The 15,800-nt window shown below is 47.8% G+C and overlaps 1 protein-coding gene across 1 annotated transcript; it reads left to right on the top strand.

Moving 5' to 3' along the window:
• The first annotated feature begins 8,850 nt into the window (after positions 1-8,850).
• Positions 8,851-9,489, top strand: LOC125527480 (uncharacterized). The gene has a single exon (XM_048692015.2). The coding sequence runs from the start codon at positions 8,851-8,853 to the stop codon at positions 9,487-9,489; it is 639 nt and encodes a 212-aa protein (XP_048547972.1).
• Positions 9,490-15,800: the final 6,311 nt, after the last annotated feature.

Genomic DNA, 15,800 nt, shown 5'->3' on the forward strand with positions numbered 1-15,800 from the left:
ACAACATATAGCTCTCTAGAGCATCTAGTTCAACCATACATTGAAACTATGTAAAACCTTTCAATGAAACAACAAATGCGATTATAATCACAACCAAGGTAAAAATTGATACAACGGCATAATGATACCAAGCCTCGGTATGAATGGCATATTTTCTAATCTTTCTAATCTTCAACCGCATTGCATCCATCTTGATCTTGTGATCATCGACGACATCTGCAACATGCAACTCCAATATCATTTTCTCCTCCTCAATTTTTTATTTTTTCCTTCAAGTAATTGTTTTTTTTCCTTCAACTAAATTTAACCTCTCGACAATAGGGTCGGTTGGAATTTCCGGTTCAACTACCTCCTAGATAAATAAAATCTATATCACATTGGTCGGCACAATTGTCATAAACAATAAATGAACCAAATAGTTATAAAAAGATAATATATACCACATCTGAATCATAGACAGGACGAGGGCCGACGGGGGCAGATACCAAAACCATCGCACTATATAATAACAAGCAATAATAAAAGTTAGAAATTAGACAAGTATCTATCTAAAGTTAGAATTATTTTCTTTTAGAAAGAAGATAAGAACAAGGGGCTCACCACGGTGGTACCGGCGATGAGATCGGCGCGGGAGATTGATGGCGGTGAAGTCGGGGACGGGACGTGACGGACCGCTAAACCTATGCAAATCTAAGGGAAAATGGATCTTGGAGGTCGAGCTTTGACAGGAGAAAGCTTAACTAGTGTGGCTCGGGCATTTCATCGAACACCTCATGTGCATAGGAGGTGAGCTAGAGCACCCAAATGCCCTCTCCTCGCCGGCCAGAAAAAATAGAGCACTGTGGAGTGCTGGGCTGCGGCGATGGGGTATATATAGGCAACTCACTTGTCCCGGTTCGTGGCTAGAACCGGGACTAAAGCCCGGCCTTCTGTGCCAGTTCAAGCCAAGAACCGGGAACAATGGTTATGGGCCAGGAGCAAGGCCCATTGGTCCCGGTTCATGCCTAGAACCGGGACAAATGGGTCCATATGAACCGGGACCAATGCCCACGAGGCCCCGGCCGGCCCCCTGGGCTCACGAACCGGGACGAATGCCCCCATGGGTCCCGGTTCGTGACTGAACCGGGACTAATGGGCTTGCCATGCCCAAACCAAAGCCCTGTTTTCTACTAGTGTTTTCAAGCCAAGGTGATCTATGACACCTGGATACAGTTCGGTGTTGGACTTCGGATATAGTCCGGCATTGGAGCTCGGATGCAGTCCAGCGTTGAAGCTCGGACGCAAGAGGACACCGCCGCATGGGAACAACTTCATACCCGAGGTGTGGCGTAAAAAATAACAAGGCATTGATAAAGGCCAATAACTTAAAGGGGCTCCTCGGATACCCAACGTGTAAACTCTTCGGATTCACTTTGGAGATCCTCAAGATCGAAGATGAGAAGATTTGTTGAATCAGTTTCCAAGACCGATGACCGAAGATGAAGAACAGTTCGGAAGAATCGAGGAGCGTCCCCAACTTGAAGACCGGTTCAAGGGGCTACTGATGGTGTCCTGTACTAGGGGGTACTCACCACGTCATCTCCCGACCAGCTGGATCGGGCCAAGGAACCCCATGGCGGTTCACTCATGGGCCACTTCGGGCAGCCCATGCCGCATACAAGAGAGATCCCACAAGACTTGGCACACAAGACGAGGACTCTCCTAAACCCTAGGCCTCTGGTGTGTTATATAAACCGAGGCCAGGCTAGTCAATAGACAACATCTAATATTCATTAGAACAATTTGGTGGTAGATACATGTACTCTGTACTACACCGATATGAATACAATCAGAAGCATGACGTAGGGTTTTACCTCCATCAAGAGGGCCTGAACCTGGGTAAAATCTCGTATCCATGTTACCATCGCTCCAAGATGCCTAGCTTAGGGCCCCTACTACGATATATGCCGGATATAGAACCGACACCGGCCCTTTCGGCCCACGGCCCACCCAGGCCCGACCCTAAAATCCAAGGTCTAGGCCCGATGGGCTTGCCCATGGGCCGGGCTTGGGCCCAAGTTTTGAGCCCACCAGCCGGGCTTGGATGGGCTTGGGCTTGACATATATATTGGCATTTTAAGGAAGAGGCCCGTCCCACGGCCCGAAACCCTAAGGGTTTTTCAGGGCTTTTTACTAGATGGGCTGGGCTTGGGCTTGAAAAGTAGGCCAGATGGTAGGGCCTGGGAGGGCATGGGCCTCAGTTTTCTGCCATCGGCTTTTTTAGGCCCAGCCCAAGCCCGGCCCGGCCCATGGCTAGGTATACTTGTGGGTCTATAATTCCATTGAAAGTAAGGCATGATACATTTGCTTGAACGTTGTTTGGGTGTCTTAACAACCTAGACCAACCTCTGCTCCATTAGACACCATACACACCCAGGCAACCCCTCCAAGGAGGGGATGTCACTGCTGCCTAGACCTAGGGTTTCCCCGCTACCCGAGGGGGGGTCAAGGCCATGACATCACTTAAGGCAGGCGATGGCGAGTATAGGTGTTGTTGTTGTCTGCAGTTGCGTCCCTGGCCATGTCATCAAGACTGTTGGGGCATAGCTGACTACGGATGGGGGAGCAAGTCACCGTCTTGGACCATTGTCCTGGTCATGAAGAGGGGAGCCACACCCCATCGTTGTCGAGGAGGTAAACACCTGATGAGTGTTGGCTACCAATTCTGATTCAAAAACCGGCATAAGCCCCTCCCCCCAAGTTAGTGAGGATTCAGCTGAACCATAATTGTAGTTCGACCTAAAGCCAGCCTCCTTGTACCTCCCCATACATGTATAGATTCACCGTCCCGAACACGCCATATAACACGCTCTCTCGTCAGATTAAGTTCCCTCAATATGCTTCTCCATGTATATGACATACCCGTTTCGTACAACTTCCAATATAGTGCAGTTTGGAAAATACTTTGCTTTGAGGACAACGCCACAAAGAGAATCTGGAGACTGCAACAAGTGCCAACTTTGTCTTGCTAATATTCCTAGATCGAAAATGTGCAAGTATCTAAACCCCATGCCCCCTCACACTTTGCCTTAGTCATAGGTTCCCAACTAATCCTGTGGTATTTATTCTCATCCTGCTATCGACTCCACCAATATATGCATATGAGCTTGCTAATTTCCTCACACAATAATTTTGTCAGACTGAAACAAGACATAGCGTAAGTAGGGAGGGCTTGGGCTGCCGCCTTGATCAAAATCTCTTACCTGCCTTCGACAATAGCTTCTCCTTCCAACCCTGAATCCTCATCCAAATATGCTCTTTTAAGTACTCATATTCCCATTTCCTTGACTGACCAAGATGCACCGGGAGACCGATATATCACTGGTTTCAGGACTCCTGAGCAAACCCGAGAACTGCATGCACTGAAGTTTTCCTGCCACACGGCGTCCCCTTACTAAACATAGCTAACGAATTGGCTTTATTTATCTCCTATCTCAAGTGCCGCTCGTAGAGGCTAAAATTTCAGCAACTTATTTGTTGATTGTACATTTTCCTTCATCACAATGAGCGAATCGTCCACGAAGAAAAGAGGGTTTATTCTCGATGCCTCTTCATAGATTTTCACACCTTCCAACGAGCCCTCCAGATCAACTTTAGCGAGCAAAATAGAAAATGCTTCAGCACATAAGATGAAGAGGTATGAAAACAAAAGGTCTCCTTGCTATAAGCCCCTTTTGGCCAAACGAAAATTTAGCACAACTAGCACAGACATGCATGTATGGTTCCATTATTTTTTATGCTAGATCACTTCCATGATATATGACCGATGACATCCAAGAGACTAATTAATGGCTGCATTTAAGAGTGTGTTTGTGGATAGCCAAAATGTGATGCATATTCATTGAAAGTACGGTCATTTGGGAGTGGCAACGACTAGAGCACTACGGTGGTGAGCGGAGCCGAGTCCCAATTTGTCCTTCTGATGTCGACTGTTCGATGCGCCAATAGGTGCACCTATGCTGATTTTTGACTTTGGTAGAGAAGTCGGAGCTGCGGACGGTGGGGCCACTATGGCAACGATGACTTCATAAGGGCAGTTTTCAACGCACAGTGCTCTCTGGATATTGAATTGTGCTAGGTCGGTGCCAGGCTTGTAACTTTTTTGTGAAGCTCGTTAGTAAAATCGGAGCTGCCTTACCCTTGATGCTTCGGTTGACTGTTTGGCGTTTGTGGCCAGAGGTCGTCTGTGTGTGCCCAGTTTGTAATATAGGTTTTCATCCGGTTTTTGTTTAATTAACCGGCGACTCTCTTCTTAATCAATAAAATGGCAAATATTTTATCTCGTTTATTTTTTTTCCTGTTCAGCTAGTTCATAGAAATACGAGTTAACAGAAGAGATGGTCGTCCCCGTGGAAGATACAAGTTCCGTCGAAGGTAAAGTTTTTGGTTTGGCGACTTGCTCAACAGTCCACCCACTCATCTCTTGTATTGCTAATCTAGCATGCGTTCAAACTATAGCATGTCGCGAAGGCCTTTGCACTTGCGGTTGAAACTACAGCATGCCGCACGTACCACGACGGGAAAAGATGCCATGTGTCTGTACTGTAGGTGAACATGCAGCTGCACCACGACAACCGTGTGGGTTAGCTTGACGTGCCACCATCGCACCACGCCGACCCACCTAACGACCGCACTCGGTCGAACGAACCACAGCCACAACGCGCGCGCACCCGCGTAACCGACCTATCTCGTCTATCCATAGCTTCGCCCGGTCGCTTGCATTTCAAGGTATGGCGCGGGCCAAACATGCACGCAAGCTGCAGCGCACCTTGCATGACTGCTGTTGATTGCGAGTGTGAGTGAGTTCGGCACCGTTTCTTTGGGGTTCAGCGTGCATGGGCCTACACAGTCCACCCCTTCTTTCCGTTTCTCCCATTCTTGAGAATTTCGAGCGTGCTTAAAGCACGAAAGGTGATTCGTCGCGACGCCGCCTGTAAGGAGACTGCGGCGGAAATATGATTCTCTTTGTCTGGCCCCCGTTTCGACGGTGGGTCTAGCATTGTCAAAAAAAATGTATGGAAATGTGTCTCTAGTGGGTCTTATAGGATTACGTAGGAATGAGCCGAATCCATGGTGCTGTTATTGCTCCTCCTTCATCGAAGGCGAAGCACGTCGATTTTCTACTACAATAAGTTTTTCACGGCTTTGGTGAAGAAGAGGCAATGACGGCGACCCATTTTTCGCTCGGCCCTATGCTTGTAATCATGACCTACATACTAGAATATAACTTTTATTTATATTTTTGATGTGTTCCTTGTACTAACACGACACATGATAATACTTCCTTGTACTAACTTTTATTTATATTTTGATAACACTTTCGCTTATTCTGCTAACACCTCAGGCTGCGTCCACCTACGAACCGAACCGCCCCAACAAAAACAAAATCCACCCCACCCCCACGTCCAAACCTTATCCGTTTGCACCTCCCCCACCCCATCCCGGCTACCTTCTTCCTCACCCACGACCCACTCCCCCGACGCCGCCAACTACTACGGAGCTCCGACCACCACGACGCCCCGACCACCCCATCCTCCCAGGCGACGCGGCTCCAATCCACGCCACCTTCTCCTCCGACGGCGCTCCGGTGAAGGATCCAGGCGGCCCTGGTCAAACCGTGCCGCGATGCCCCCCGCAGGCGCCATCCCGGGCATCCGCACCCCCCTCCCGCGCGCCTGCACCTCACGACGAGGTAGGCCACCCCGACCTCGCCATGGGCGGCAAAGCGCCCCTGATGCCCACCTTTCTCTTCTCTCTGGTACCTCGCCCCGTTCCACCTTCATCGCGCAGCAAGAGCACCCCAGCTCCAACTTCCTCCTCCCTCCGCCGCCCAGGACCCACCCTGCCCCAGCAGTCACTTCCTGCCCGACGCCTCAGCACCCCATCCTCTCATCCCCACCCCCATCGAGCCGCTACGATCCACGCCGAAGAGACCGGATGCACATCGCCTGCCTCCGGATCCAAATCAGGTGCTCCCACCCACTCCGCCATCGCCTCCCCCTAGCAGCGGCAGTCACCCCCGCAGCTCACTCCTCCCCTACCTACAGTTCATGGCAGTCACCCCCGCAGCTAACTCCTCCCCTACCTGCAGTTCGCCGAATACCGCGCCGGTTGGCAGCCTCATCCCCATGCCACTAGATCACATCAAGGGGTGCTCCACTGGGCTTCTACCGGTGAGGTGGTGGTAGGAGGTCCATCCACATCTGACGACCCTCCGACGATGGATCCAGGCGTCCTGAGGGATCTCGAACGGCCACACCCTCCCCCACGTGGCTCCATCTCGCCACAAGATCGCTGGCTAGGCATCAACGACCTCTAGAAAGAGACGACGAGGCCCCCGCTACGTGTCTACCTACAGTTCCTCTCACCCTCTCCGTGCAGTGCACCCCGGGCGGCCGTGCAGTTCATCAACACGGTACGTGCAGCTCCCTGACACCGGTGAGAGCAAACCCCACCCCTATACATAACGGTCATGCAGTACGCTCGTCGTGGCCGTGCAGTTCGCCGGTGACTCCCGATGGAAGAGCAGCGACACCACCCCTCCACAGCGGCGGCATCATGGCCACATGCCTGAGCTCGGATTCAGAGCTCGGATCTGTGGCCGTGCACTTTGGAGTTTTTACCCATTCCAGATATGTAGTGTAGTTTGGAGTTTTCTGTGTGTTAAGAAACTTCAGAAATTAAATTCTGACTAAGTTTCTCGAGTGCAAGTAATGTTATTACATTCAGCTTTGGTTATGCATTGGCAGTGCAGTTTATAGCTCATGGTGCTTCAGTGCTGAATTGGGCGTAGTGGACGGCTATGTATGTGTGTGTGTGAGTGTGTACCTATATGCCTGTATGGTGTCATTTTTTATAGATTTTTCTCCGTCGCAGACATGTATGCCTGTATGTAATGCGCAGAGTACCAGGTCAACGGCAGATGTAGCCCATGCAGTTCGTATGGTTGTGTGCTGCAGTGAAAATATTTTTCTACTGCCTAATTTTTTTGTATGATTTTTTATCGAAGAGGTTCACTTTTGTCCCACGAAGAGGTTTTCTTTTATCGGTGCAGTGCACTACTCCCATGGTTCAGAGCAGACGGCAATGATGTAAAAAAACATGCAACTCACTTCATTCAACATCGACGTTCACTTTGGATATATGTCGTGGTTCCCTTCCATCATTTCTGCGGTCCTTCTCAATCACAAAAATGTTAGAAACAAAGACAACAAAAACTCGAAGAAAATTTACGTCCAACAAAAGGAATTATGCAGCTCGCTTGCCCATCCGATGCAGTGCGGTTTTCATCTGAAGCAGTGCGGTAGGCCGTGTGAAGTTGTTCATCCAATAAGTGCAAAAAACTTGTTATGGAAAGCGAAAAAAATAATGTGGTTCACTTCTTGATAGTGTTGTGGTTCATTTACACCCGACGTGAAGTGCACTCTACTTTCTCGTCCTTGAAAAAATTACGTTCGAATAAAAGAAACCATGCAGTTTTGTTGCCCGTCTGATGCAGTGCGGTTTTCCGTCCGATGCAGTGCGGTTTTCAGTCGGATGAAGTACCCACGTCGATTTGGTTGTCGCGAAAAACAGTGTCCGCATTTTGGTAAATTTAAAACTGCTATTAAATCGTAAGGAATTAGAGAGAGTGTTCTACATGAAAAAAGTTGCGCCTCGTCGATATCTTTCCAACGGCATATCATTTGAATCATTTCAACGACCGGTTTGTAAAAATTTCACGAAAAACGGCTGCTGCCACTTGTCGTCTGCCACATGATTTTCAAAATTAACTTAAAACTATAAGGAATCTTAAAACTATTTCTACATGTGAAAGTTGCGCCTTGTCCATAGCTTTCCAACGACATATTACACGCCTCGTTTCGACAAACAGTTAAAAAACTAGAGCAAAAACAGTACCGAAAATTGAAATTTTTTCAAAAGAACAGAATTCCGCGATTTAGTAAATTTGAAACTGCTCTTAAACCGTAAGGAATTAGAGAAAGAAATAGATATGAAAAAGATGCGCCTCGACGATATCTATCCAATGGTGTATCATTTGCTTCATTCCGACAAGCGGTTTAGAAAAAAAATGTGAAAAAACGCTCGCTGCCACTCGTTGTGGGCTGCCCCATTTTCAAATCTGCTCTTAAACCGTGAGGAATCTCGAAAAGTGTTCAACATGGAGAAGTTGTGCCTAATCCATAGCTTTTCAATGATATATTACACGCCTCGTTCCGACAAACGGTTAAAAAACTAGAGAGAAAACAGTACCAGAAAAAACACCGCGTGCAGTTTTTTGCCACGGGAAGTTCACTCGCCTCAGTACTGCAGCACACTTAGTTCAAACAATGACGTGCACTTGCGTTGAGCGTGCAGTGCGGAAGTGTTATCAGAATAGTTATTCTGATAATATTATCAGAATAGACCGGCCATATATATATATTAGAGCGTAGATTCACTCATTTTGTTCTGTAAGTAGTTTATATTAAAATCTCTAAAACGACATATATTTAGAAACAGAGGAGTAGAGAAGTTCTGCGAAGAAAAGAAAATCTGTAACATCACACACCGACCTATTCCTTTCTCTAAGTGCCAAAGAAGGCAACATACAACCACTAACACTAGTACTGCGCTTTCCCCTGGTCCTGGTTTCACACGTATCCAGAGCGTCCAGTTAATTCCATAAGTCTACGTGCACAGTTCATGCACGATTGATCTCGAGCTACCAGGCCATGCACGATTGCGCCCTATAAATACGGCAGCTCTAGAACACTCACAGACCAGCCAAGTATACCTGAACCGAGCTACCAGTCGGCAAGCATCTCGAAGATGGCTACCATCAAGCATTTGGCCATTGTCGTTCTTGTCCTCCTTAGCATAGGCACGAGCACCAACGCTCGAATCCTCCTGGGATACGGTCCTGGCGGAGGAGGCGGTGGTGGAGGCAGCGGTGGAGGTGGTGGTGCTGGCTATGGTGGATCAGGGTCTGGTTCTGGGTATGGCGAGGGTGTTGGAAGTGGAGGAGGTATTAGCGGTGGTGGATACGGCCATGGTGGTGGCGGTGGAGGCGGTGGAGGTGAGGGTGGAGGCGCCGGTTCTGGGTATGGGTCTGGGGAGGGCTCTGACTACGGGAGCGGCGCCGGTGGGTATGGTGGCGGCAGTGGCGGAGGACGCGGTGGTGGCCAAGGTGGCGGTGGTGCAGGCTATGGGCATGGGTCCGGTGAGGGTTCTGGCTATGGCGGTGGTGCTAGTGGTGGTGGTGGCGGGCACGGAGGTGGTGGCGGTGGCGGACAAGGTGGTGGGTCTGGCGGGGGCTCAGGCTACGGTTCCGGGTCTGGCAGTGGATATGGTGGAGGATATGGAGGCGGCGGCGGAGGTGGTCAAGGTGGAGGCTCTGGCTATGGCTCTGGGTCTGGCTCTGGATACAGTTACGGCTCCGGCGGTGGCTTTGTAAATGGACACCACTGATCTCACTTCCATGGAAAACTCAAGTATTCAAGAGTATATAGTTAAAAAGTCTTCCCGTGAGTGACAGTGATGAGCTTGTTGTTCACTGATCTACTACTACTGAAGATGCAAGTTTGAGTGTATGTGATTAATATTGTACTTTGGTGGTGGTTGCTGCTTTACTTATTTGGCGAAGTCCAGTAAATAAGCGATCTTTACAAAGAGATCATCATACTCCTGTATGACTGTATCCATTAATTTCTACAACCCGGGTGATTGACAGATCATATAACATACAGTTCCTGAAGAAGGATCAGAGAAACCATTTGATGAACTTTGTTTCTGAATATATGTTCTGCACATTTTGCAGTTGCCACATACAATTTGTTTACACATGGTTTCAGCCTATAAACCAGCGTGCCTGGATACTGAAACCTCTTTTTTTGCCAGGCTTAATCTGGCACTTGTCAGCTCACTTTTGTGCAATTTAGAAGCTGGTTTAGTCTCACTAGCAGAAAAAGGGCCATTTCTCCCGATTCGTAAGGCCCATCTGTCCCGGTTTAGGAACCGAGACTAAATGGTCATTACTAAAGCCCTTGACCTTTAGTCCCGGTTCTTATAGGAACCGGGACAGATGGGCCTTCACGTGGCCGCTGCGGCGAACCCAGGCAGGAGGGCCTTTGGTCCCCATTGGTGGCACCAACCGGGACTTAAAGGCATCCACGCGTCAGCTTTTCAAGGGCTAGGATTTTTGTTTTTTTGAAAGGGGGATGGGGGATTTGGGGGGTTTTGTATGGTTAATTAAGGTGTTTCATATATTGTGTTAGGTAGCTAATTAATTAATAGAGAGAAGTGTCCTCTCTTATCTCCGTGCTTGGTCGACACTACGTACTATACGTATAGAGAGGCCCTCGACACGCTAGCTAGTAAGCAAATGAAGGAAACCATTAAGTGCAGAAGTTCGTCATGCATATCGAGAGAAGTGATATCGACCTCTACTTCTCCGAGAGATTGCGCGAACAACAATTTTTCGTATATCTATCCGACGCTACTGGCTACATATATACAATATTAAGATCTCTTACAATATAATCTCCCCTAATTATATAAGAACTCAGCTTCAACATGATATTCACCGGCTTTATTGATGACGTGGTCAAAAAAGAATCCCGCCAATTCCTCTTGAATTGCTTTCATGTGATCTTCTGGTAGGAATTCATTCCGCATCCGCCACGTCTAATTTGAAGAAGGGGGTTAATACATATATATGAATGAAACTCAACAGAAATGATGGTGTAATAAAATGAAATTGTGAATATTATTGCTTACGCACATCAAATTGTCTTTGAGAGTAGCCCCGCTTATTTTTGCAAGTCGCGTTGTGGATGAACTCGCACACGCAGTATCCACAGTAATCATCCCTTATTCCTGCCACAAGCACTTTACGAGAAATAGAGGTCAATCAAACTGATAATGAAGCATTATAAATGGCATTGATGAAAGTAGCTAGAATCAACGGGAGATGCGCGGAAGTAGCTAGCTACTAGTACTTGCTTTCGGTTATGTATATCGCAGCTCCTTTGGCAGTGCCGGAGCTTCTGTGGTGAACTTTTTCCAAACCCTGCAAGACAAAGATAATAATTATTACTTGAGATATCAGGAAATGAACAAAAAGTTGCCGATATGGTGCGATAATGATCGATTGAACTTACTTGTTGAGAATTTTAGTCATGTCCGCATAGGTTTTGGGATCTTTTCGTCTCGAGTCTAAGACGATTACTAGTCCCTGCTCAAGCTTAATCTCCATGGGAATATAGTGGAAACTGCGCATGCATGCATAACTCATCAATTAATTACATTACTATAACCTCAAGTAATAAGGGAAACCGAATATGCACAAGACAATAACACTCACTTGACGTTGTAAGGAAAGAGTATTTTATCTTTGTTTTGATTTATTACCAACGATTTGAGCAAGTTGGCCTCGGCTTCTTTGGCATTCTTTTTAACAACATATTCATCTATGAGATTTGTGTTAATGAACCCAATATCATATATTTCTGCTTCTCTGCACTCGACGATCTTCAATCTGCATAATATAATGAGGATAATTATAAATACATGCAATGAAAGAGCTGAGCTATATATAGAGACTTAATGACAGGAGTAGTACGAACATACAGTAGTAAGTGACAGTTAATTTATCGAGGGCCTTTTGATTAAAAAAACTAGAAGAACTCCTCAAATGGAATAGACAACAGATCAATTCCAACGAGGTCGTGCTCCTCTTTAACTCTCAGCGTCAAAGTATTCGTCCCCCCAGACTCTCTGCTTGTTTCACGTACCAATCATGCAATCTTCGCATCATCGTTGCTAGAGATTTTTCATCTTTGACGAGAGGCTTCCCGTAGTGGTATTTGTCTTCGTCCACCTCCAAGAATTCATAATGTACATCGTCGGGCAGGTAATCTTCAAGATTGGTATAACCGGGCACCATCCTCTGATCAGTAGCGACGATATCGCTAGACACCTTGAGCGAGGGGCACGATTGGTTCGCTTGTTCGCCGAGCTGGGAATTTTTTCCCAGCTCGGCGTTCTGCTAACCTTCGATCACTGATAGTACTTCCCGACCACTCTGCTTCGATATATACCTTTTCAGTAATGCGCTCATAGTTTTTTTTCGACGGAGACATGGTGGTTTCCTCAGGGCATTGATAGTGCGCTTTAATTTCACTGAATCTATCTTCTCCTCCGGAGGTGAATGTTTCTTTACTTTCACCCCATCAAAGAAGTCCTTCACTTTGGTTTCCACGATCTTCGTGGTTTCCTCTGCAGTCCTCTCGTATGGTAACTTCTCTAGAGGCTTGAGAGATGGACCGAATCTGTATTGCCTCCCGCCTCTGGCTGTACTGCTAGACGCTGGAGCAGACGGAGCGGCTGCGGCTGCCTTCTTTTGTTGCTTACGAGGTGGAGGAGAAGGACTACGACAGGCCGGAGCAGCCAGAGCGGCGGTGGGTCTCTTCCGCCCTTGCTGGCGAGGCGGAGAAGGCTGGCTGCTCGGGTGCGCCGGCGCAGGCGGAGAAGGAGGCAGAGTGCCGCTACGCACCGAAGAAGGAGGCTGAGTGCCCTGATCACTTGCCGGAGGAGGAGGCGGAGGAGGAGGCGGAGTGCCCTGACTCGCCGGAGGTGGAGGAGGAGGCTGAGGCGTCCAGTTTGGAAGGTTGATGAGCTCCTTCCGCCATAGGCATGGAGTCTTCAGAGAAGAACCCAGCCCAGTCCCCCCTTCACTCGTAGGGTGGTCAAACTCGAGGTCCTCAAATCCACCAGTTATTTCATCCACCATTACCCTAGCATATCCTTCTGGAATCGGCCGGCAGTGAAAAGTTGCGCCAGGTTTAGGAGGTGCAACAAAGCCAACAGCCGCCTTGACTTTCAATTTCATCCATTGCATCATAAGGTAGCAATGTTGAGACTCCGTGATAGCATCCACGGGGTAGCTAGCAGGAGCCATGAAGACAGGCTCCAGCTGAAGCAGCTCGGTGGAAGCCACGCTGCTTCTCCGCTGAGATGGCGGGGTAGCTTCGGGGGAAGCTTCGGCAGGTCGCTTGCTGCCATCTGCTTCTCATTCCTCTATCGCTTGTACCCTTGCATGCAGCGCCTGCATTTGGGTCTGCTCCAGTTTCTTCCTCATCTCCTGGCATTTGTAACCGTCTGCGTCCGGAAACCCAACCTTCCACGAAACGGAGCCTGGCATGCCTCGTGTCTGTCCAGGGTGCTCAGGATTCCCGAGGGCCATTGTGAGCTCGTCGTTCTCTCTGTCTGGAACGAACGTCCCTTGCTGCGCTGCATCGATATACTGCCAAAGCTTCATGACGGGTCTTCACAGTTGCTCATTTGTCCAACGGCACTTCCCTGATACAGGGTCCAAGGTTCCGTCAACCCCGAAGAACCAAGTCCGGCAATGGTCTGGCCAGTTCAATGTCTCTGGTTCGACCCCTTTATCAACCAGGTCATTCTCAACCTTGGCCCACAACGGCCGGGCTTTGAGGTAGCCACCTAACCCCATGCGATGGTGAAGCTTCTTCTTCGCAGCATTTATCTTGTTTGTCGCTGACATCTTCTTACTCTTGTCTGATGTCTTGTGGGCCACAAATTCGTCCCAGTGATCTCTAATCTTCTCATACCGGCCGGTGAATTCTGGTGTCTCTTCTTTGTCGACAAATATTGTTTTCAGCTCATTCTTCCACCTCCTGAATAGTTCTTCCATCTTCTTAAGCGCATGAGACTTGATCGATTGCTCTTTAACTAGCTTCTCCGGATCCTCCCCTGGCGGTAGGGTGAAATTTGCCTTCATCGTGGTCCAAAGATCATCTTTCTGCATATTGTTGACATAAGACACCTCAGGGTCATCTTTAGCCGTCTTATACCATTGGTGGATGCTGATCGGGATCTTGTCCCTAACAAGAACCCCGCACTGAGCAGCAAATGCTTCCTTTGTCTGGATGGGTTCAATCGGTTGGCCATCGCGCGCGATTGCTGTGATCTCAAACCTTTCATCCGAGCATAACTTTTTCTTCAGGCCTCGCCTCTTTACCGAAGTTGTGCTTGATCTGGAGGGCTAGAAAAAAGAAGAAATACGAGAGTTATTAATTAATATGTGTACATACCAAAAGCAATTAATGTATCAATTAGCTATAGTCAGCAAATGCTTAATTAATATATATACCTGGTCGGACTCCGTTCGGTCACCGGAGCCGTCATCATGATGTCCTTCTTCCACCGGCATTCGGTCACCGGAGCCATCATAATCATGTCCTTCCTCCTCCATTGTTCGACCACCGTAGCCTGCTTCTTCACCCTGTCCTTCCAGACCATCGGTGTCGCTGAGAAACGACAAGACGACATCATTTCCGGCTGCGATTATGTCCCCCAACACCGCTTCTGTTGCTTCGTCTCGGGGGTGCTCCATAGTTTCTGCAAATATTTACAACATGTCAATTATTATTCAAACATGACAGATGGATATATTAGTGGCAAACGTAGAACTAGTTAGCTAATCACAATAAGGAATCATATTAGTGGCTCGACGCTTCTCTAGGGTTTGGGGTGGCCTCGACAACGCTTCAAGGGTTTGGGGTGGCCTCGATAATGCGTCAAGGGTTTGGGGTGGCCTCGACGACAACGCTATTTTAACTTGGTAAATTTGGGTGGCCTCGAGAGAGTTTGTCGGGTAGGGGCGCGGCAGGAGGGGGTAGGAGACCGACATCGTTTTTTTCTAGGGTTTGGGTGTCCTCGAGAGTTTTGGTCGAGCGAGAGGGCCGGGGGGGGGGGGGGTGCTCCCATGGTATAAGTTATCATGGTCGAGAGGGGGTATATATATTGACCGCCCCTCATGTCGAAGTTATCCGGGAGGGGGTTATATCGACAACGACAACATACATACATTGGAAAATAATTTTATCGGGGAGGGGTATATCGACCCCCCTCGTGTTGATGTTATCGGGAGGGGGTATATCGACAACGACATACCCGATAAAAAATAAGAAGACGAAGAATAAATAAAAAAAGGAGAAGAAGAAAGGAATAGAGGAGAAGATCGAAGAAAAAAGAGGAGAATAAGAAGACGAAGAAGAAATAAAAAGGGAAAAAGAAGAAAGGAATAGAGGAGAAGATCTTTTGGCGCGACCTGGACTCTGTAGCCTTTTCTTTTCTTTTAAAAAACGGAGGCAAAGGTTTTGCCTCGTCTCACTAATACAGAAGGGGAGGCTAACAAAATTGGACAATGTCCATTACGCCTCAACAAATGAATGAGAAAAAAGACTACTTTCACGGCATCAAAGAGCACAAATGTTTCGTCCTGCAAGGACCCAATTCCTTGCCTCCAATTTGGTGTTGTCGACCAGAATAGTAGGCATAGTGGACTTGTTTCGAAAAATACTTGCGTTTTTTTCATTCCACATATTTCATGTGACAAGCATGAGAAGTGATGAAATGGCCATCCTTCTATGTCCAAGCCAAAGAACTGTTGTTGCCTACCAGGCTTATACCATGGCTCTATAGCTTACATCAAACTTCATGCTCTGCTAGTGGTGAGGTAAACTACTTGAGAAGCTGAATTACCAAAACTCGTATTTCAAATGAAAGTTGGATGATTAAATCCAGAATTCCTATGTTGGACTGTTAGAGTTGTGTCGAATATAGTGTACAAGGTAGGTTACAGTTGGACTATGAGTTGTTTTAGGATGGGGAGTTGTGTCCTAGTAGGACACTCGTATCCTAGACCTCTCTTATATAGCGGGGTTAGACACACGATGTAACATATGCCAACATAA

The sequence above is a fragment of the Triticum urartu genome, chromosome 1A, assembly GCF_056163025.1.
Source record: "Triticum urartu cultivar PI428250 chromosome 1A, HENAU_Tu73, whole genome shotgun sequence".
In the NCBI taxonomy this organism is placed as follows: Eukaryota; Viridiplantae; Streptophyta; class Magnoliopsida; order Poales; family Poaceae; genus Triticum; species Triticum urartu.

What these genes read in the sequence shown, in the direction of transcription:
- LOC125527480 (XM_048692015.2), top strand. Translation starts at nt 8,851, where the DNA reads ATGGCTACCATCAAGCATTTGGCCATTGTCGTTCTTGTCCTCCTTAGC.